Here is a 24,190-nt window from a genome sequence, read left to right on the forward strand (position 1 = left end):
CGTTGATGGCCTTGATAGCTCTTTCTTAATCTTAAGGACTTGGTCCTAGTCTGCGATGAAGTCGAGAAGGTCTAGTCTAAGTTTGGTTAATGATTTAATTATGAGTCTCTTTGTGAGAGAATAATGGTCTTTTACAAGGTTTGAGCTTTCAACTTGTAATGGATTAATAAGACTAGAGGGAGAGATTACTGTGTTTGGTCTTGGAGGCCAACTAAAAACCTTCATTTATGTGATTGCAATTTGCAAGAAAATAAATTCAAGAAGGCTCAAATTAATTTTAATTTTTTCAGATTTATCTTTTAATGATTTGACCAAAACGTCCTCAATTTTAATGGTTTGTGAAGAAATATATAATGGCAGTGACTAAATGTTAAATAGTGTTAAAGTTGAGTGATCAAAATGATATTTTTTAAAAGTCAATAACCAAACTGTCAAACAGATCAAAATTGAATGACCAAAATGATATTTTTTTCGTAATATATAATTACCATCTTCATTAGAATTTGGTGGTATTACACTATTACTTAGACAACCTCAACTCTTCACACATATTATTTTAGTCCTGTCTAGGATAAGTAGGGTTTGCAAAATGCCAAAATCCACCATGAAGCCAAAACATCGGTTTAGTCTAATGTATACCTATTAATTAACCAATTCTATTAATTAACCAATTTTGTTATGAACTTGAAAAGACTTGCAAACTTGTGAAATGGGCCGAGCAGGCGAGGACTATGAATGTGGCAAACAAATTGAATTATATTTTAATATTGAATTTTACTTGCTCATAGCCTTCTATAAATTCCACCAGATGTGTTCAATAATAGCCATCCACAACAAAGCAAACCTTAAAAATGGATAGTTCTGCAAACTTTCCCAACCCTGTCTATCATTTCAATATTGCTCTCTGTTTCCTCTTGTTTTTAGCCTCTTCATGCCCAAACACTAGTGAACTCTGCTTGGGAGATGGCCTTCCAGTTGTGAAATGCATCGACACAGAGAGAAGCGCGCTTCTCATCTTTAAGGCAGATCTTATCGATGCTTCAGGTAGGCTATCATCTTGGGAGGGTCAAAATTTCTATCAATGGAAAGGGATTTCATGCAACAACCGCACTGGTCATGTTGAAAAGATGGACCTCCGCAATACAAGTCCAGCTCCATCTATTGATGCTGAAGACCAGGAGTTTGAGGCTTATGAAGAGTCCTTTTTGGGGGGTAAGATAAATCCTTCTTTGCTTAGCTTGAAATATATGAGTTACTTAGACTTGAGCACGAATGGCTTTCAAGGGCTTCAAATTCCTAAGTTCTTTGGTCAGCTTAAAAGTCTGAAGTATCTTAATGTCTCATCTTCATCTTTTGAGGGACAGATTCCACCACATCTTGGTAACCTATCAAACTTGAACTATCTTGACCTCAGCGGTAACTATTTATTGGAAATTTCTTCCATAAATTTGCATTGGCTTTCTCATCTCTTCTCTCTAAAATACCTCAGTCTGACTGAAGTGGACCTTAGCAATGCAGGAGCTAGTTGGCTACATGTTGTTAACATGCTTCCTTCCATGCTAGAGTTACACTTGTCTAGATGCAACATTGAAAGCCTTCCACCTTCACTTCACACCATGAACCTCACATCACTTTTGATCCTTGATATGTCATTCAATGATTTTAAGTTCCCATTTCCAAAGTGGGTCTTTAATCTAACTAGCCTCAGAGAACTTCACTTGGCCAAGAATTCTTTCAGCGGTCCCTTTCCCAATGATTTCGTTAACCTGAAATCATTGGAAGAACTTGATTTACCTCTTAATGGCCTTCACGGTCAAATTCCCAAATTCTTTGGAAATCTTTGCAACCTAAAGACCTTAATTCTTGCGGGAAACGCATTTGATCAGGGTATTCTAGAGTTTTTGGATGGTTTATCAGGTTGTGCAAATAATAAGTTGGAGTCACTAGACTTGTCTAGTAATATGCTGGTAGGCGAATTGCCTGCCTCCTTAGGGATGCTCCCCCATTTGCAGTACCTTAACCTCTTTGACAATCATTTGAATGGATCCATCCCGGAAAGTTTGGGACGACTCTCTGAGCTAGTTTATTTAGACCTGTCGGGCAACTCATTGGTAGGCTTTTTAACTGAAGCCCATTTCATAGATCTCGCCAAGTTAAAATACATTGCGCTAGGCAATATTAGTATATTCAGTATCCCCAACCTGCTTCCTTCCATCATTTTCAATGTGGCTTATGAGTGGGTTCCTCCTTTCAAGCTTGACACCATTTACATCAGGAGCTGTCAAGTAGGTCCTGCCTTTTCACTATGGCTTCTATCTCAAACTGAACTAGTATATGTCTCTCTAAGGAATACATGCATCTCGGATTCCATACCAAAGGAATGGTTCGTGAAAATATCTTCCCAAGTCCAATATTTGGATTTATCTTATGTACCTACATGTGCTAGAACGAGCATAATTAGCTATAATGAGCCACGCTCATTGTACCGCCGGAGGTACCGAATCTCACTAAGGGGATGACCTGCGAAGTCATGGCCAGGCGGGCTACCGCTCGAGCCCCGGACAGCCCCCAGATCATCGCTGACGCGCCGCGTCAAGATAGCATCAGAAGCCCCTGACGCTGGGAATCGAAGCACATCAGTCCCACATCGGAAACAAGAAGAAGATCAACCTCTTCCTCACCTATAAAAGGTTCTCTCCTCTCTCCTCATTAATTACGCAATTACTACTCATTTATTGTTATGCTGCGCATATACAGTGACTGACTTAGGCATCGGAGAAGTGAAGACCGCCCAACGCGGTCTCCCTCTGACGCCCTGTCTATCGTGTTGCAGTAACAAGAATCACCTAATCCTACGAGTAGCGGTCCGACCACCGGACCCGCGTTAAGCAAGGAATCGGCTACCGCCGGACTTGAGCATTAACATTGGCGTCGTCTTTGGGAACCCTTGAACAAAAGGTCATCTCGCCACAATCACCATGACTAGCGACAGCGGGGGAAACGCTGAAGAGCAGGCAGATCAATCCGCCATTCCCCAACCCACCAACCCAGCGGTAGGCGTCAACCGCGCGTTATTCACCACCCCGGTCAACCCCGGCGATGAGACAAACCCAGGTAGCAGCCGCCTGCCAGGCCAAGACCTCGCCTCCCTGTACGAGCTGGCACTGGCGGATCTTCACAAGGCAAACAGAGAACGTGAACAAGAGCGCAAGGAAAAGGCCGAGGCCCAGAGGCAGGTGGCCACGCTGGTGTCCCGCTTCGACGAGCAAAAGAAGGCGCTGGAGGCAACCGCCAACCCGGCACGAAGTGAACAATCACTAAGCACCAGGCATAGCCGACCCGGCACGGGAGCATTGATGCCAGCACCGGTCGTACACATGCAAGTCCCGCTACACCCACCAGAGCTAGCGGCAATAGGACCACCCCCTGCACCCCAGCCAATGTTGGAACAGGAGGCGGAGTCATCAATGCGAACCCACCGCTCGAGACCTAGGGCGAGAACAAAGGGAGACCCGCCCGCTCCCGGGCGAGGATCAGTTCAGCGGAGTACCCGCCCAAGCCCTGCCGGCGACGCAACCGCTCAAATACTGGAGAGGATGCAGCAGTTGGAACAAAGGTTAATCCGGGCGGAATCGGGCACCCCGGCACCAGCTTCAAACCAGCTTTTCGCGGCCAGGCCAGGACCATTTACCGCTGCAATTTTGCTAGCCGTCAGACCAGCGTATGCAAAGACCCCTAAAATGTTACATTACAGCGGTAAGACTGATCCCTTCGTCCATATGGACACCTTCAAGAAGGTCACCAACAACAAGGGATTCGATGACGCCACCCTGTGCCACTTGTTCAGTGAAACGCTGGACAATGAGGCAATGAATTGGATCCATTGACTCATTTCAGGCATTATCGCATGCTTTCCTTTCTCGGTTCATCCTACTGTCCGCCGGGCACCACAACACAAGCCAACTGTTCAACGTCAAGCAGGGTGCGGAGGAGACACTGAAGGCATTCGTCACAAGATGGCGAGCGGTAGCATCTCAGTGCCGTGATCTCGATAAAACAATGGCTTCGGCGGCTTTTAAGCAGGGACTCCTCAAAGGGCCATTTCTCTATCACCTCAACTACAATCATCCAAATGTAGTATACGACCACCTCATGAGCGAGGCGGTCATTCAAGCCCATGCAGAATTCATCACATATGGGGAGGCCCCTCCGCCAACAGCGGCATTGGCAAAGTCGACACAACCCTCCTCCAGTCAGCAAGGGACCGCTAATAAAACCTCCACACCGCCAACTGACAAGAAGAGGGAGTGGCAGCAGGGTCAGTACCAAAACAAGCGGCAAAAGGATCAGCACTACAAGGGAAACCGCCCATCCCATGGGGACAACCGCAACAAACATGCGGAGTCTTCCCAGCGGTATGCGGTATTTACAGTCCTCACGGCTTCACATGAAGAAATATACAATCAGTGCAAGGATCAGATCCCGCCGCCGCCCCCGGGAAAATACCCAAAAACAGGAAAGCCAAGGAATACAGGCAGGTGGTGCAAATACCACGAGGACAGCGGTCACAATACCAACAGCTGCAACACCCTCAAAACGGCCATCGAGACCTTCTACCGAGACGGCAAGCTTGAGCAGTTCAAGGTACGCCAGCCGCCACCTGTGATTGCCGATATTGAGCCCATGGGCTGCATTAACACAATCGACGGAGGTGCTCCAATCACCAGCATGTCTCACAGAGCTAGAAAGCGTTATGCTCGAGCTAATCACCCAAAGGAAGTCTGCAACATCCGCTACGAAAGATCCGCCAAACTCCCAAGGTCTGGTTGGGAACCCATTACCTTCTCGGAGGAGGAGGAACGCGGAGTACATCTGCCCCACGACTATCCTTTCTTGATTGACGCTATTCTGGGAAAAATGTCAGTGGGAAGAATCCTGGTTGATAGCGGCTCCGCTGTCAACGTTATATTCGGCGGTTGTTACAACAACCTTAAGAGGAATAACAGAAAATTGCTCCAAGACCATGAACCACTGCTCAGCTTCTCCGGCGACGTCACGCAACCGCTGGGTTCTGACTATATGCGGCTCGTTATGGGCACTAGTCCATGTATGGATGAGATACATACAGAGTTCATAGTTGTCGATTGTTCGAGTTCATACAACGCCATCATTGGTCAGCCAGTGCTCAACAAACTCAAGTGCATCATCACCGGGTACATGCTGCTCATGAAATTCCCCACACCCAACGGCACAGGATTTGTCAAGGGAAGTTAACAATTGGCACGCGAGTGTTATTCTACTACCATGGCACAATCGGCCTGCCGCCACGAGATCCTAGTGGTAGACAGTCGGGCACCGCCACCAAACATTTTTGAGGACCCCAGGGAGGATGAAAAGAAGTATGTAAGGAAGGAGCCGGTCAACCCAGAAACATCACTGAGGGTTGTCAGCATCTCGGACGAGCACCCTGAGCAGACGGTCCGCATAGGGGCTCAATTGGACCCAGAGCTGGCGGCGGAGCTCACCCAGTTCCTACGTGACAACGCTACGGTCTTTGCCTGGTCATATGCAGACATGCCAGGTATCTCCCCTGAAATCATCTCACACAAGTTGAGCATCAAACCATCCTTCTACCCTATCAAACAGAAGCGCAGAGCCTTCGACGAAGAAAAGTACCGCTCTATCAGAGAGGAGGTTGCCAAGCTCCAGGGCATTGGGTTCATCCGCCAGGTCATCTATCCCCAGTGGATTTCCAATCTGGTTATGGTCAAGAAGGCTAGCGGCAAGTGGAGGATGTGCGTCGACTTCAAAAACCTTAACAAGGCATGCCCGAAAGATAGCTTCCCGTTACCTCGCATTGATCAACTCGTCGACGCAACCGCTGGACACGAGCTTCTCAGCATGATGGATGCTTTCTCCGGTTATAACCAGATCAGGATGCATCCTGACGACCAGGAATGCACCACCTTCACCACCGACAAAGGCCTGTATTGTTACAATGTGATGCCTTTCTGTTTGAAGAACGCAGGGGCAACTTATCAGCGGCTGATGAACGCCATGTTCGCGGAACATCTGGGCAAGATAATCGAGGTCTACGTAGACGACATGTTGGTCAAAAGTATAAAAGCCAGCGGACATGTGGCAAATCTGAAAATCATAATAACCATCCTCTTGGCCTACAGCATGCGCCTCAACCCGGAGAAATGTTTCTTTGGCGTCACCGCCAGCAAATTTCTGGGATATATTGTGAGTGAACGGGGCATCGAGGCCAACCCTGACAAGGTACAGGCCATCCTCAACCTGAATGACCCGGAATGGAAGGTGCACGTCCAATGCCTCCAGGGCAAGCTAACCGCCCTGTCTCGATTCATCTCCAGACTGACCGACAGGTGTGCCCCATTTTTCAAAGTCCTCAAAACAACCCACAAGAAGGTCATCGACTGAAACCTAGAGTGCCAGGCGACATTCCAAGGCCTGAAGGAATACCTAGCGGCAGTACCGCTCCTCTCCATCCCTGTCCAAGGAGAAACACTGTACATTTACCTAGCGGTATCTCAGTCAGCGGTTAGCTGCGCCATCGTCCGGCGGGAGGGCCAGGATGAGCTCCCAGTTTTCTATGCCGGAAGAGGCATGAATGGAGCAGAGGCACGGTATCCTCCATTGGAGCAGCTTGCTCTCGCACTCATCATTGCGGCCAGACGCCTCTGCCAGTACTTCCAAGCCCATACAATACATGTGCTAACCAATTAACCGCTGAGACAAGTTATGCAGAACCCTGAACATTCGGGGCGCCTCAGCAAGTGGGCTATTGAGCTCAGCGAGTTTGACATTGATTACAAACCACGAACCGCCATGAAGGGTCAGGCGGTGGCAGACTTCATTGCTAAGCTCACCGAGCGTCAGCCCGAAACCAAGATCGATATACCGCTCGGAACGGAAATTGCTACGGCTGTGGAGCCGGCACCCCAACAATCAGACTGGAACCTTCACATCGATGGTTCCGCTTCCGCCAAGGCCAGCGCGGAACCGGAATTATCTTGACAGGACCAGGGGGCTTAGCGTCGAGTATGCGTTGAAATTCAACTTCAAAGCTTCTAACAACATGGCGGAATATGAGGCACTCATTGCCGGCCTACTCCTCGCCATTGATTCAGGAGCCGACAGTGTCAACATCTTCAGCGACTCTCAATTGGTCGTTAACCAGGTCAACGACACCTTCCAAGCCAAGGATCAGCAGTTAGCGGCATACTTAGGGTACACCAAAACGCTGCTAAAAAAATTCAAGTTCCACACCATCACACAAATACCCAGGGAAAAGAATGCCAAGGCTGATTCACTGGCAAGACTGGCAACCGCCCAACCACACCAGAGCCCAGCAGACACAAGGGTAGAATCCCTGGACATGCCAAGTATCACCAAAACCCTGGCGGAGATCTTTAGCATTGAGGCCAATCCTAGTTGGATGGACGAGATTATCCAATACAAGCGCAACGGGACATTGCCAGAGGACAAGATCAAGGCGCGGCAGCTCCAGCGGAGAGCAACCTGTTACAACATGCAGAGCGGTAAACTTTACCTCCAGGGATTCACACACCCCAACCTTCGTTGTCTAACCCCAGAGGAGGGAAAGGTCGTGCTGGCAACAATACATGGCGGGGAATGCGGAAATCACTCAGGCGCCAGGTCTTTGGCCAATCGCACAATGCAGCAAGGCTACTTTTGGCCTACGCTTGGTGATGACGCCCGGCGGATATCAAGATCCTGTCACAAATGCCAACAATTTGCAGACTTTCCACACGCTCCGCCGGGACCTCTGTCGGTTATCGTCAGCCCCTGGATTCACTCAACGTGGGGCCTAGATTTGATGGGAAAGTTCCAAACCGCCAAAGGTCAATTCAAATACATCATTGTCGCCATTGACTACAGCAGCAAATGGATAGAGGCAGAGCCACTGACGGCAATAACTACCGCCAAGGTAATCCACTTCCTCTGGAATAACATCTACTGCCGCTATGGTGTCCCGCACGCAATCATCACAGACAACGGCACACAGTTCAACAATAAGGAACTCATCTCTTTCACCGCCAATCTGGGCACCAAGATGCGTTTTGCATCGGTCGCCCATCCCCAAACCAACGGCCAGGTCGAAGCGGCAAACAAGATAATCAAGAAACTGTTACAGAAAAGGCTCGATGAGGCAAAGGGTTTGTGGGCGGAGAAGCTCCCGGAGGTTCTATGGGCCATCAGAACAACTCCAACCTCCGCCACAAGTGAAACCCCCTTTTGTATGATGTTTGGAACTGAGGCTGTCCTGCCTATCGAAGTAACCCAACCAACCGCTAGGGTCGAAGGCTACTGCCCAGAGACCAATAGCGATGGCGTTGACCTCGACAGGGATCTACTAGAGGAAAAGCGAGACGCAGCCCATCTGCGCAATCTCCAGAATAAGCGGCGGGTATCACGTTTCTACAACGCCAGGGTCAAAGCCCGCAACCTCCAACTGGGGGACTGGGTAATGAAAGAAGTCATACCACCACTAACAAAACTCCGCCCAACTTGGGAAGGTCCATACAAAATTGTAGAGGTCGTTAGCCCAGGCACCTTCTACTTAATGGACAAGGATGGCGTCACAACGACCCACCCTTGGAATACCGAACACCTTCGGTATTACTACAAATAGTCATACCGCTACCCAAGAGCATCTTGACTTAGCTAAATTTTTGTTCAATATTTAGCTAAGGGAAGCTACCCAACGGGTACGACCCCGCTTTTGTAAACGCTGTTCAGACAGCTATCAATGAAACGAGGAATTATTCAAACCATTGTTACCAAGTCTAGCACTGAGGGCAACTGGCAACGCCAGTCAGCGGACTACGTCGGCTACATTGTGCACTTGGACCAATTTTAATTCCTTTAATGTTTCATTAATGACCAAAAGCAAGTATCAAGACCTCTAGCGGCACACACATTATCACACAAACAAACATTTGGAATTTGGTTGCCAACAAATTTCATTCATCTCAAAACAGAATTACATCATTATGCCTCAGCGGCTATACAAAACTTTCCTACTATTTAGGGGTTGACAGGGTTGGCGGGATCAGCAGGGTTGGTTGGGTCGACCCCCCTACCTTCAGCAGTTCCACCGGCAGCCTGCGGAGGATGGGAGCGGCTCGTCTGGTCGGACCCTCGGGCTGTGGGACTGGGAGTCTCTATTGTGCCATCCGCCCGGGTGTGGGCCGCCAAGAACCCAGCGCCGGACGCCTCGGACTGCGTAGGCGTCAGCTGGGAGTCACCTTCTGGAGGCTCGCCACTCTCCCCGCTACCTGAGAGAACTCCGGGACCAGGTACGGCAGTGGGAGCGGTACTTGTTGTCAGCGGCGCTTCCTTACTTGGCTGGATGACTGGCATGGCCGCTTTCGCCCAGTCAATGGCGCCCTTCTGCCGCAACATCTCCACATTGGCCAGGGCACCGGCCTTGGCTGCGTCATTCAGTGCCTTCTTATGCTCCGCCGACTGCTTATACGATTCAACAGCAGCAACCGCAGCACGGTTTCCCTCAGCCTCCAGGCGAGCGACCTCACCCTCCAGCCGCTTGATTTCAGCTTGTTTAGCGGCGGACTCCCGCTGAAGGATCTCAATTTTTTTCTCCTTCGTGGTCACCCGGTCCTGCACCAGAGACATATCCTGCTCCAGCTTGGCGTACCGCTCATTCTGGTCCAGGTGCCGCTCAATGGCAACGTTCAGCTTGCCCCTGGCATCCTCCGCATCGCAGTCGGCCTTTGTTAGACGACGCTCGACGTCAGCCAACTTCTCCTGGGTCTTCCCTAAGTCCCTCTGGAGGCCCGCCACTTCCTCCCTCAGCTCTCGCTCAACCAGGGGCTGCTTGGACGCCGCCTGGAACATCTCGTGAAGCCCAACGGCAACGTGCCCAAAGGCTGTGCTGAAGGGCGACTCGCTGACGGCGGTCGACCGAACGATCCCCTCCAGACCGCCGAACCCCAGCCGCTCGCAGAGGTGGTACAGAAAGTCCCGTTCACTATCGTTAAGGAACTTGGTGTAGGCAGCGAATGAGTCCAGGCCGCTCGCACCCACCTCTTTCGCACATCCGCAACAGCCCCGGGCGGAGCCTGCCTCGACTTCTTGGGCTGCTCTCGGGCCCCCGTCACCTCCACTTCCTCTTCTTCCCCACCGGAGTCCGGCTGGCGGCGTTTTCGCTGGAGCACCCGCGTGTTCCCAGCAACAGCTGGCCTCGAACCCCCGCCAGCGGCGCCAACCCCGCTATGGTGACACCCTCAGTGGGGCGCACCGCCTTTTTCGCCACGCCGCGCCGAAGGGCCGGCCCCCTCTCTTTCCTCGGCGCCGCTTCACTCGCCCCGCCGGTCCCTGCCTGGACGGCGGGCAGCCCATCACCACCAAGATGGGAGTGGTGTGGCATTGGCAGCACCATGGGAACTTCTGACTAGCTCAGCGCGAGTGTCTCTGGATCCACCACCGTCTTTTGTGCCGCCACCCCGGAAGCATACATGGCTTCAAGGAAGTTGTCGATTTCAGCGCGGTCCATGGCTTTTGAAAAGGCGTCGCGGCTAGCCTTGTTTCCCGGCAGAGTCTCTGCAAAAGTTAGTGGCAGGCCAGTTAGCATGGGACAACCTCACCAAAGGTACGGTACAGCTAAGATTACTTACCAACGGCGCGTGTCAATTGTTGAGCTACCAACAACTCCCACCCGCTAAGTAGACGGAAGTCCAGCAAGTTGCGGTTCCGCCAGCAACCTCTGATGCATGCTACCCGGCACTCTTCCTCAGGAGTTAAGTTGTACCGCAACCCCGCTGCACAAACTAGTCATCATCAGTAGAGTACACAAAAAAAAAAAAAAAAAAAACAGAAACCACGCCAGTCGTGTTCAGCGGAAACAACAAACAACCTCGGATGGGCTGAAATTCTGACTTAATTCTAAACGACGGCTCCCCTCGTTAGCCCCCGCCTGGTACTCCCATCCCGCTGTGGCAACGCAAAACGAGCCCCGCCAGTACGACCTAGAGTCCCGCAGGTTTTCGATCAGCTTGGGCGCTCCTTGCCGACGGCTGAGGTTTACTTGCCCTCTACAACCCTGGCGCTTCACGTACACTAGTTCATAGAAATGCAACACCTCCGCCACGGTCGGTCCTTCGCAACCAGACAACCGCCACAACGAGTTCAGCGACAGCAGTAACCGCCACATGTTGGGGCACACTTGCCCAAAGGCGATGCCGAACTCACACAGCAGAATCTGAAGGTTGGGCACCAGCGGGAGGGTTACTCCCTCGCGGAATATGGCCTCGTGAACCGCAGCATGGCCCACCAGCAAAATCGAAGCTCTCTCCTCTGCCGACGGTGGACGTAGCTTCACTGCCCCGGGCAACCGGAACACCCGCTTCATTCGGTTGACGGCAACCGCTGTCATCCTACCTCCCGCCTCGTCAACGGGAGTGTCGTCCTCGAACACCCACGCAGACTCGGTATCCTCCCCCGTGTCACCTCCCCCGCCAGCGGAACCACTGGCGGCACTATTACTTTCTAGCCGCTCTTCATGCAAAGTATGCGCAGCGATAGCCTCCCCCGCCCTAGAACTCTCCGGACGCGACGCACGACCCATATCTACGTCCCACGGAATGGTCTGTAGCGGCTCAACTTCTAGCGGTTCTGGCAGTGAGGTTCCTGCACGGGCAGAAGGACGCAACGAGTCAATAAAATTTCTATCCGCCTCGCTGAACGACACTTCAGATCCGGAATCCTCACTGTTCGAGATCTCTATGACGTCGACCATCCCAAAAACCCTAAAACCCAAATCAGTTAGCTCACATAGGATCTAACCTATCCCTATAACAGTTAGTGCCCAAGAACATCAACAACACTCAACCCAGAAAATGCCAAAACAAGAACAAACCGACTAAAACCCAGATTCGACCATCTAGAAAAGCCCTAACAACCCCAATTGTCAATCACAACCACCGTTCCCCAAACCCACTCACACCCTCACAGTACGTTGACAGAACATATCACGGAAAAACCCAGAAATCCAACAACGCAGACACCCAATCAAACAGGAAAAAGGCCAGATTACCAACCTTGACAGTGGAGCCTCTGACAGCAGTGTGCACACTACTCTTCGCAGCCAGAGATCGTCTGTTCGTCCACGCGCAAGAACTCGCCGGTATCGCCTCGCCTTTCTTCTCCGATCTCAAACACAGAACACTTGAAGACGACGAGGGCACAGTTCGAAGTTCAGAGCAGTGCCAAATATGCACCCTTCCCCCCCTTTTATGTCAACGTCAAACAATCCCATGCCTTCCGTTAAAAAAACGACATCGACTGCCAGCTATACGCTTGTCCAACAGCTGCAGTTACTCTCCGGATTAACCGAGGCGTCGCCTCGGTTACGAAATCCATCATTACTCGACATTAATGGCGAGGAGACGGCTCGACGAAGGAGACACGCCTCCGCACGCTAACCCTTTAGGGGCTTGCCACGTGTCCACCACCATCAGGCGAAGCGTCCGACAGAAGCCACAACTTTTGGGTAAAAGGCTCCAAGTATCGAAGTCCGCTAAGCGAAACCCCGCTAGCGGAACTTCTCACTTGTCAGGCTCCAAGTATCGAAGTCCGCTGAGCGAAACCTCGCTAGCGGAACTTCTCACTTGTCAGGCTCCAAGTATCGAAGTCCGCTGAGCGAAACACCGCTAGCGGAACTTCTCACTTGTCAGGCTCCAAGTATCGAAGTCCGCTGAGCGAAACCCCGCTAGCGGAACTTCTCACTTGTCAGACTCCAAGTATCGAAGTCCGCTGAGCGAAACCCCGCTAGCGGAACTTCTCACTTGTCAGACTCCAAGAATCGAAGTCCGCTGAGCGAAACCCCGCTAGCGGAACTTCTCGCTTGTCATCCTCCAAGTGTCGAAGTCCGCTGAGTGAATTCCCGCTAGACTTCCACTTGACAAAAACAGCCCCGGCTATACATGGCACTGCCGGCAGAGCCCTCTCCATCTTGCAAACCCCGTGCGTTGCTGAGCGCAGTTCCGCTCAGTAACCACGGCCGAACAGATCTACCCGACGCTGTTTTCTTGCTGCATCCAGCGGGGGGTATCTGCCAGCGGCGGATCCCGAGGCTATGCCTCATTCTGACAACGACCGCCACGCGGCGTCACGGTCAGATCGTCCCTACGGGACACGGGGACTTGTCAACAGTCTACGACGACCCTGATCAGGTACGTTGACCCCCGCCACTTGGGTACTAAGATTGGGCTCGCTACCCAATACCTTCTGCTCCGTGCAGCTTCCCCTCAACAAAGAATTTGCCGACCATCCGGAGGTCCGTCTTGGCTAGGGAGTGGGGGACTCCCTGGCGGGCCTAGCAGGGGCCCACCCGAAAGGGTATAAAGCGTTTGCTCAGTAAATCCATGGTTGACAACGCACTGACGCTAATTATGCTGTTGCAAGTCTAGCGGAAGTAACGCTTCACACCGCTGATCAACTCCCCAACCAAGATTGCCCTCCTTGACTGGGGACTTGGGGGACTTGTACCTACATGTGCTAGAACGAGCATAATTAGGTATAATGAGCCACGCTCATTGTACCGCCGGAGGTACCAAATCTCACCAAGGGGATGACCTGCGAAGTCACGGCCAGGCGGGCTACCGCTCGAGCCCCGGACCGCCCCCAGATCACCGCTGACGAGCCGCCACGCGCCGCGTCAAGATAGCATCAGAAGCCCCTGATGCTGGGAATCGAAGCACATCAGTCCCACATCGGAAACAAGAAGAAGATCAACCTCTTCCTCACCTATAAAAGGTTCTCTCCTCTCTCCTCATTAATTACGCAATTACTACTCATTTATTGTTATGCTGCGCATATACAGTGATTGACTTAGGCATTGGAGAAGTGAAGACCACCCAACGCGGTCTCCCTCTGACGCCCTATCTATCGTGTTGCAGTAACAGGAATCACCTAATCCTAGGAGTAGCGGTCCGCCCACCGGACCCGCGTTAAGCAAGGAATCGGCTACCGCCGGACTTGAGCATTAACATCTTACAACCAAATTCGTGGAAAGCTTCCAGTCCAACTGATAGTTCCAAATTTAGTGACTCTAGATTTGAGACATAATCAATTGCACGTCTCACTCCCGCTTTGGTTGTGTAAGGAGGCTTACTACCTAAATCTTGCTAGCAATTCATTTTGCGGGCCAATTCCGTTAACTTTTGACCAACATTTTCCAAATTTGCAACAACTGCATCTCTTTGAAAATTATTTGAACGGCACGATTCCATCCTCTGTTTTCAATATGCAGAAGTCGTTAGTCTTTTCTCTAAGAAGCAACAACATTTCTGGAGAGTTCCCTCAAGCAAGGAGTATGTGGAGTGACATAGACATTGTAGATGTTGGAGACAATCATCTCTCAGGAAATATTCCCAGTTCAATGGGTATCCCATGTTCACTTTTTATGTTGTCGATGAAGAACAACAAATTCGATGGTGAAATCCCGATGGCCTTGGGAAATTGCACCAAACTGAGGAGTATTGATCTTGGCGGTAATAGATTTACTGGAAACCTACCTTCATGGATAGGAACAAATGTATCCAAGGTGTTTATCTTACGGCTGCCATCCAATTATCTAAGTGGACATATTCCCCAGCAATTGTGTAATCTTGGCTACCTTCACCTCCTAGATCTTGGTCATAACCACCTCTTAGGTACTATACCAAAGTGTTTGAATAATATGACTGCTCTAACAGATGTCAATTTCAATGCTTATCCCTTACATCAGGCGTATGAACAACAAATAATGGTGACCAAAGGAAGAGAATTCCAATATAACAAGACTCTGAGGTGGGTAAAAAGCATAGATCTTTCCTCAAATAGTTTGGAAGGTGTAATCCCTGAAAAAATATGCAGTCTCTTCGCATTGGTTATCTTGAACTTGTCGATGAATCATCTAAGTGGAAATATTCCCTCGAAAATTGGAAACTTGCGGTTGCTCGAATTCCTTGATCTCTCAGTCAACCACCTTTCGGGACGAATTCCTCAAAGTATTTCATCTTTAACCTATTTGTCTCACTTGAATTTGTCTTACAATGAATTGAGCGGAAGAATTCCTTTGGGCAACCAACTTCAAGCACTTGATGATTCAACCAATATTTATGGGGGCAATCCATCACTCTGTGGGTTTCCCCTTTTAAACAAGTGCCCAGGAGATGACACACCTCCACAACCCACTTTTCCTCGTGGGAAAAGACATGAAGATGATAAAAAGCTTGGTTTCTACATCAGCGCAGTGCTCGGCTTTGTCGTAGGCTTTTGGGGTGTTTGTGGCACATTACTCATAAAGAAGTCATGGAGGTATGCCTACTTTCAATTTTTTGATAGCATCCAAGATAAGGTAGCGGTGGTAGTTGCATTGAAAATAGCCCATTTCCAGAGGAAAATTTAATCGAAAGAAAGAAAATAAGTAAGTTAGTGTTAAACTTAGCTATGTTATGATTTTCCTTTTTCTATCTTGTAATGTGTAACATTTTTTTTTTTTTTGAGAAGATTGTAATGTGTAACATTTGATGTAGTTAATTCGTTTCTATTTTGGCCTAGTGGAATTCCTTTTTTTTTTTTGAGTATGTGGTCTAGTGGACTTGAGTTGTATGTTCTGACAAATAAAAAAGAAAAGAAAAAAAAAAGAGTTGTGCCTTTTGGAGAGTAGAAGCAGCTTCAACAGCTTTCCTATTATTTCTATATTATAGGAAAGCAAAAGTCAAAATTTTAACTTCTTTTTCTTCTCCAACTCCAACAAATTCCCTATTTTACAACAATCTTTAAAATCTCCATATCCTTCCTTAAAATTTTAGAGTTTACTGTATAAATAGGGAATTTGATTTTTTCTTTCCTCACTTTCCCTAAAATAGGGATAGTTATAAGGAATCTGTTGGAGCAAAAGAGACTTATTTTTCCCTAAAGTAGAGAAAAATCAAAATATAGTGAATCTGTTGGAGTTGCTCTAAAGATGTTACCCCCGCTCCTTTCTCCTCCTCTATGGGCGTTTTCATCTTTGTTTTTCATAAATAAGCAAGATGATCATTCAGAACCTCTACGTACTCGCCCTTTGGATTATCATTTTGGTTACCAAAGAGTTTAAATTTGAGTATGGAGATTAATTTTTATTTGATGTTCTCTACTGTCTATAATATTTATGGGAGCCTTAGGTGTTAAGCGTATGCAACTGCAATATTCTATACAGAGAATTCACTTTTGTCGAGCCAAGTATGACGGGTTTTTTTTGTAATATTACAACATTAATGAAATTATCGCTTCTTTTAAAAAAGAAACTCTACTCACCCTTTAGATAAACTCTATGCCCTTTGAAAGCTGAGGCGTGTAGAGCTGGTATTCTGCTTGGTATTCACCAAGATTAGTTGTAAGTAGATATTGAAAGTGACTTTGCCCTGTTGATTATTGCACTTCAAAGTAAGGAATATAATTTCTCAGAGGTAAGCCGGGTTTTAGATGATTTTAAAGGATTATGTATATGCCTTTCAATCTTTTACAATTCGGCATATTTACCGTGAAGCAAATGGTGTAGCTAATAGACTTGCTCACCTTGCTAGTTTGTTTATTTTAGATGATGTTCAGTTAGATGAGGCTCCTGCTATTATTCAGTATGTCCTTTACGATGATTATTGTAACTGTTTTATTGTAGCACAGGTTCAAGTTTTATGTCCCCTTTCCGGTTACGTAGTTCTGATTTAATAAATGATTTTGGGCATGGGGCCGGCTACGCCTTCCAAGTAGGCTAGGTTTCAAACTCCTTCACACAAAAAATATGTACAACATTAAATAAAAACTTGTATGTTTTTAGGAAGAAACCACTAAAGAGAGGGAAAAAAAAATTCACTAGGGAGCAGGGAAGAAGCTCCTCTATTCTATAATTTTTTATCCCAACATCCTATCCAGCTCTTTTTTTTTTTTTTTAAAGAGTAAAGACCGGTGAGCTATGACATGCTAATTATTGATAAAAATTATTATTGTGGATGTCACAGGCTTGAATCTGACTAGTATGAAAAAAAAATTTAAAATTTTCAAATGGGAGCTTCTATTCATACCTCCAAAATTAGTATTTCGACCTCTTTTTTTTTTCAAGTAATAGTTGACTTTGTCAACTCATGTCAAATTACTAATAAGGACATAAAAGAGGAGAGGGAAAGAAAAAAAAAAAAAGGCCTCTTCTTATCTCTAGTAGTTTTCAACTTGGAGAAAACCTTCTCCTCCAACATAAACTCTAAATTCACTGACCATTGTATCGCACCAATGTCTAACTCTGGTTTCTCGATTAGTACTACTAAAACCTAGAAGCATCCACTTGAGAAAATTGAAATTTTGGTTATGCATCTTGATTACATGGTATGATGTTCTCGATTAGTACTATTGTACTCAAAACTAGAAGCATCCACTTCATAAACTTGGAATTTGGTTCTTGGTTTGATTAAATGGTTTGATTTGGCACATGGTGCAGGCAATTGGGAAGAATGATTAGTATTTTTCCTTAGAGAGTCCAGGATCTAATTTTGTTTGATCTTACTTTGAATGGCCTTTTATTTAATTACTTTTCTATAATTGTAGGCTTTTCGATTAACTTGGTATGGCCTGAAAGGTTGGTGCTATTATGCTATCTAACTATCTGATTGTTGGATTTCTTTATTTCCACTTCAATTCTCTTGTACTATAGTTTCATAGACTTGATATAAATAAGGGGACATCTAAATCGACCAAAGACGGGGTGTTTCTAATCATTGTTGGTGCTTCAAGCTGAAATGAGTTGTTATCTTTTCTTGCCTCTTGTTCCCATGTGATCAACTCCACTACATCTCTTTTGTGATCATCTGTAGTGTAGTTTGTATGATAGTTCTAGGGAGTCAGTTAGTTGAATCTCATTTGTACTGTTCTATTTACAATCCGCATTTCATATTGTTTGTCTTAGCTAGAAACTTCTTGCGTATCGTTGTATCCATTTATGTCAATTTGGGTAATGATATATATTTTTCAGTTTATTTTTTTATTGGGTAATATTAATGGTCCAAATGTCCAATTGCAATAGAGTTGACTTCGGTATTCCCAGGTAATTTTAGTAGTGCTTTTATCTTGAAACAACTAATTTAATTGCGTACAGTACGTGCATGAAGACCAGTAATAATATATTGAAGGGGAGTATTCAGTACACCGATGTGCACTTGCACCGACATAAATGGATGGTTAGAATATTATATTAAATACACTCTTAGGTTATTAATAAAAATATTAATTATAAATATCAAGAGTTAAGATCATCTTATAAGTGTTAAGTCATTTGCACTGTCGGTGCATAGAATAATTTCCATATATAGAACTATTGAAGTAGCACTTTAGTAGTGCTTTTATCTTGAAACACAGTACACGCATGAAGACCAGTAATAATAATGGATTGAACTATTGAAGTAGCACTTAAGTAGTGCTTTTATCTTGAAACTTTAGTAGTGCTTTTATCTTGAAGAGAGAATCTTGCGTGGGGCAGCCGCACGGACACGTGGTGGGGCAGACCAATCACTGTCCAGCAAGGGGGGTGTTTTTGGTATTGCACTTTAGGGAGCAGGGGCAGCTTCAGAAAAGAGGAAAAATTTCATTTCTTCTGATTGGGTGGCCCTAAAGCCACCTGGTGGGGAAACCGCCACTTAAGAATTTTCCTATCTTGAAACACAGAACATGAATGAAGACCAGTAATAATAATGGATTGAACTATTGAAGTAGCACTTTAGTAGTGCTTTTATCTTGAAACACAGTACATGCATGAAGACCAGTAATATATAACTTGCAACGTGCCCGGGTTTCTCGCGGGTAATATTGTGATGTTAATGGAAAATAGATCAACTAAAAAGAATAGTTGTTAATATGGATTGTACTATTGAAGTAGCACTTTATTTATCCTTTAAACCTGTAAGTTGAAAAGGCTCAATATATACTAATATATTTAAACATTAGATGATGTGAAAGCAACATGAGAATTCCACAGCTATATATGGGACCATCGTCTTGGGTCTTTGTAATTGATCAAGGCACTGTATAAGCTGCAAAAGCATAAACAGAATGATAAGTAAAACAATTAGGCAACCCCATGAAATTTGAATTCTGAGCAGCATGCATGCATATATAGAGAGAGAATCATAAAGACAAACTGATCGATCAAGAAGACAAGAACAACGTAAGTACTAGAGACTCGTAATATAATCTGAATATTGGGAAACTAAGTTACCTCCGCACTTGTAACCCTTGGGACGTCTGGGATCCTTACAACGTTTAGGTATGGTGACTGCGATTGCTGGGTTGAGGCCACGACTCTGAAGTTCTTTAGAGAGCACAATGGCACAAAGGCAACGCTTGTCGACGCGTTTCACCAACGAGCAACACTTGGGAGAAACCGTGATGCTCCCATCTTGTGCTGCTGGTCCACATGAAGCAAGCTTGTATACCACAACCTCCGGGTTGCTTCCACACTCCCCAGCCCCATCAACCCCCACATCAAATCCCCAAAGATTGCCTACAGTTACTAGCATTGCTAGCATGATGACGATGAGGTACTTCATCACTACAATACCTCTTGATCACTTCTGATTCTGAGGATGATGATATTACTAGTTGCATACATGCTAGTCCACTTTGTGCTTAATTTATAGAAAAACAAGAAAGAAAGTACTTGAAATTAGAGGAGCAGAGTCTACTATAGTAATAATATTATATGATTAACTGATAACATATATATACCATTTACCTATCTATTATTGTGTGTTATCTTGACACGTGTCACATGGCTGCTGGTCTCATGGATTAGTTAGGTAGAGTTGTTAGTTAGCGTGATAATTAGGTCAGTAAGCTAATTACTATAAATACCAATAGCCTAATCTGGTTGTAACTAATTGTTCCATTTTATACAAGCTCAATTTCTATTTTCTGGTACTCTCTGGTTTTCTCTCAAGCTTATCTTGAAGCTTTTATGGTATCAGAGCCAGGTTGAGAACTAATATCAATGGAGCCTTCAGTTTCATCAAAGTGGATGATAGTGTGTGTGTCAGATGCATGAGAGGGAGAGCTCATAGTGGAGATTGATGTGAAATTAGTAGGAGCATGTGAAGGAATAGTAGCATTAGGACATGTAGGAGGCATAGTAGTATTAGGACATGTAGGAGATGTTGACGTGAAATTGGTAGGAGCATGTGAAGGAATACATGAATAGTAACATTAGGACATGGAGTAGAGGTTGACATGAAAGTAGTAGCAGCATGTGCAGGAATACTAGCATTAGGACATGTGTAGTAGAAGAGATACGTGCTGGGATAGTGGGCTACGTGTGAGACTGAGCAGTTGAAGAATAGGGATGTACACAAGGTTGCTGTAGCGTTGACCCATGTGAAGACTAAGTCACCAGAAAGCTGGCACTTATTCAACATACTTTTGACTACTTCATTAGTAAGGTGACCAAGTCTTTGATGCCAAAGTAAATTTTTTATAGTTTTCCCAACATATGCAGTCTTGGAAAAAGAACTAGGAATAGTAGAAGATGATGTAAAACCAACCTTGATCGAGTGGTATGGAGTACAGCCCACAAAGTCTTGGGACAATAGTTGCGTGTTCTCCTATAATTTAACCTGCGTTAATCAGTGTCACACAGTGTCGTTCCCCTGGTCACCTACTGACCATAGAGCATTTACTCAACAACCATTAGATCTGACCCATATTAATCTAAGGGTTGAGAAATATCAGCTCCACTTGAATTAAAATATATTATTTTACATTTATGTAATCAATTTCAATTAGTTTATCATCTTCATGTTTCTAAAAAAAATTTAGTTTATCATCTTCCTTAATTTCAACCAAGTCTTCTCCTCTTCTCACAATCCCAGAACAAATTTCAAAACCCAAATCGTTCCCGTCGGGGAACCATGTCAAGAATTTGGTATCAAACACGTCTTCTCTTCTCAATACCCAGAGCAATTGCACAACCCAGTTCTCATCCTGGATTCGTTCCCGTCGTCGTTCTCCACCACCTCCTACGCTGTCGCTCCCACCACCTCCATTTTGGAAAGGTACCTTCTCCATCTCTTATATAATTGAGAATTTTTCAAAAGATTGATGAAACTCGATCAGGGCGTGAAGCCCAAATTAACATTCTTCTATATGCAGATCTGAAGCTTTACTTGGAAACTATTGGGTTTAAATTTGGAAACTTTGTGGGTTTTGTGAAGATTTTAAGATGGTGTTGTTTTTTTAGTTAGTAAAAATGGTATCTTTAGTTAGATGTTGGTGTGTGTATGCTCTATATGTCTGACAATCCATCATTTTTGGTGAAGACTAGGTCAGGGAATTTAAACCTAGTTCTTTGCTATGGATGTTGGGGCAGATTCTGTAGATAGCTCCCTTGTTCTGGTGAAGTAAGGAGCTGAAGCTGTAAGTTATTATTACACTAGAATTTGTTTTCTGTATCATTGTTGTTAAACTGCATAAAATTGGGGCTTTAAGGTTTTTTGGTTATCTATTTTCAGAGGGTTTTTAAGTCAACCTTTGTGGGAAGGAGGTCTATTGTCAAGGAATGGTTTTCGAAGAAGTACAGGCATCCTACTTTGGATGCAAAACTTACACTCAGGCGCCTCAATCCTGTCTGTTTCTGTTTATTCCCAATTGGGTTTTGTCTGAGTCAAATTATTGGAGCAGGAGGCGAGGTGCATGAGGAAAGCAAGACGGCTTGGGGTGCATATATACTCTGGTGCTTTACAATGTGGACACTGTGTTGCATACCCTGACATTGAATATGTGGAGGGGCCTTCTGTTAAAGATGTGTTTCTTGAGTTTGGGTTAGGAGGTGGCCGTGTGGCTTCAGAAATTGTTGTTATTTATGATTGGTAGATTTTGCTTTTATTTATTCTCTAGGAATAGTTGTTGATTGTTGTTTATGATTTTTTGAAACTTAAGAGTTCATGCGTTCTTTGTTCTAAGATACGGTAAAAGGTGATCAAGAAGAAGCTCCAGCCAATATGCAGTCTCCTAATCTAAATATGACAGATGATGTCGGGGTGTCTGTGATATATAACTTTGTCTCAACAGGTTGAAACTACCAAGTGTTGATAACAGTTCCTCACAGGTTTACAAACAGCGCGCGAATCAACAATCTGCTTACGTACCAACCGTAGATGAACTCTACTTTTAACTTGAGAGTATAAGGATGTTGAACATTATTATTTTGGTTGATTTGGCAACTTTTGGTGTATATTTTGTTGAGCATGTTGCCGCTGAAAGATGTTGGGATCTCAATTCTCAATATAAGTGAATTTGTATGAGTGTATTTCTAAATTGTTACCGATTTCCAATTAAATTTACACCAGTTCATATCTCCTATTATATCTTTCTTCAAAGGAGTTATCTTTTAGAACTGAAAAGATGGAGTGCATATATTCAAGCTTAAATGTATGACATTGAAATATATTAATTAAAATGCTACACTTCCATTTTTTGGACTCAAAAAACTAGTTGCTCATAAGCCAAAAGAAAGAAATTTCACCAAATCTCAGTTTACATGCATATGAAATAGATACCAAGATGTTTTTGACCTTCTCATATACACAAACTCTCTCAACCTGGGAGAAGGTTGCAGCAACTTGGCAGCGATCCCCAAACAACTGCTGCAAGTAAATTATCTAACCAAAAATCTGCTGCAAGTAAATTATCTATGCAAAAAGTAGACCTCCACAAGTGGTAGAATAACAATATGCAGCAGGACTAGCATAAAGCATCAAGAAAGTCCAAAACATGCTCTCAACTACGAATTTCTTGAAGCTTGTTTTGTCTGTTACCTGCATAAAATTAATATATGAATTCAGTTTTCAAGAAGAAATAAGCTGTACAAAATTTCACCATCATACTATTAGAACACCAAGAAAAAGAAAACATACACACACAAGCATCAAGTGGAACAACTTACAAGTTATAGCTCATCAACCAAGTAATCTTGTTCACCTAATGCTTTGTCTACCTCATTTTCCACAATCTCTGACCTAGCAAATAGAATGATATATCGACTTCAAAGGAGTAATCTTTTAAGATAGAAAACATAGAATTTGCATATATAAACCGATACGCACCTATCAAATGTGCATGTCTTTTTAGTATGTCTAGTACTTTGACATTTAGAACAATGTCTGACTTTTCTTTTCCTGTCTCTCCATGATGTTATGCGTTTTCCACTACCTTTAGTCTTCACTTGAGAAGGATCTAGGAAACGATTCTCTTCAGAAGTCCCTATTAAGGAATTGTTGATAGAAGCTTGCCCAACAGAAAGATTTAGTTTCTTAATTCGCTCCATAAGTCCTTCAAATGCCTTTTGCACAAGTTCAGTCCCCTATGGTGAAATTACCGCCTCATCAACTAAATTGGATGCAATTTTGAACATATTGTTGTGTCTAATTAATTATTAATGAATTATCTGCACCATCTTTCCCTTGACACCTTTCTGTACGAATTCTTGAAAACCTTGTCCATCTTCGCAGAATATATTCCTTTGGCAATTCCATAATCTATTTTAGTTGTAACAAAGCCAAAATATGCCTGCAAGGCATACCTTCAAATTCAAACATTTTACAACTGCATGTCACTATGTTTGATACCTATCATGTACAAGCGTCCGCATCCTTAAGTTTTGAGCAAACACCCTTTGAGTCTTGTAAACACAATGACTGTTATCTTCCATTACGGCATTTACGATATAACCATTACTATCATGAAGCTGAGCTTGAAAGTACTGAAAGTATTTTTTGGTGTACAATTGAGACATTTGGACCTCTGTTGGCATCCCTAATTTCAAATTTGGTGTCTCATTCAAATCTTTATGGTCATCAACCAATTCTTCATGTCTCTGATGTGCAATTCTTCATGTCTCTGATGTGCAACTGCCCTATTGAAACACGTGACAAAATCCATCAAGCTGTTTTCTTTATCACAATAACGCTTGAAGAATGCATGTGCAGATTCTACTCTTTGGCTGCTTGACATCCCTGCTGAAAAGTATTTATTTACATATGCTGGAATCCACCTGCCACGCAGTTCATACATCTTTTCTAACCATTCATTATTTGTTTGCTGACTTTTTTCCAATGCTTCA

General features: G+C 45.1%; 2 protein-coding genes and 1 non-coding gene across 3 annotated transcripts; 2 read left to right on the top strand and 1 right to left on the bottom strand.

Annotated features, from left to right (window-relative positions):
- The first annotated feature begins 851 nt into the window (after positions 1–851).
- Positions 852–15,460, top strand: LOC112203276 (receptor-like protein EIX2). Its single transcript, XM_024344265.1, has 2 exons — positions 852–2,285; positions 14,321–15,460. Exons 1-2 carry the CDS (start codon positions 852–854, stop codon positions 15,458–15,460), a joined length of 2,574 nt encoding a protein of 857 aa, XP_024200033.1.
- Positions 15,461–18,896: 3,436 nt separating this feature from the next.
- On the bottom strand, positions 18,897–19,636 carry LOC112201615 (putative lipid-transfer protein DIR1). Its single transcript, XM_024342518.2, has 2 exons — positions 19,298–19,636; positions 18,897–19,112 (listed from the first exon to the last, which is right to left on the bottom strand). Exons 1-2 carry the CDS (start codon positions 19,626–19,628, stop codon positions 19,096–19,098), a joined length of 348 nt encoding a protein of 115 aa, XP_024198286.1. The 5' UTR covers positions 19,629–19,636; the 3' UTR covers positions 18,897–19,095.
- A 1,275-nt stretch (positions 19,637–20,911) lies between these two features.
- On the top strand, positions 20,912–22,319 carry LOC112203277. The gene is made up of 3 exons (XR_005810679.1): positions 20,912–21,125; positions 21,395–21,486; positions 21,582–22,319. It is a non-coding gene; the product is annotated as an uncharacterized LOC112203277 (transcript).
- Positions 22,320–24,190: the final 1,871 nt, after the last annotated feature.

Source organism: Rosa chinensis, chromosome 5 (genome assembly GCF_002994745.2).
Source record: "Rosa chinensis cultivar Old Blush chromosome 5, RchiOBHm-V2, whole genome shotgun sequence".
Taxonomy (NCBI): domain Eukaryota; kingdom Viridiplantae; phylum Streptophyta; class Magnoliopsida; order Rosales; family Rosaceae; genus Rosa; species Rosa chinensis.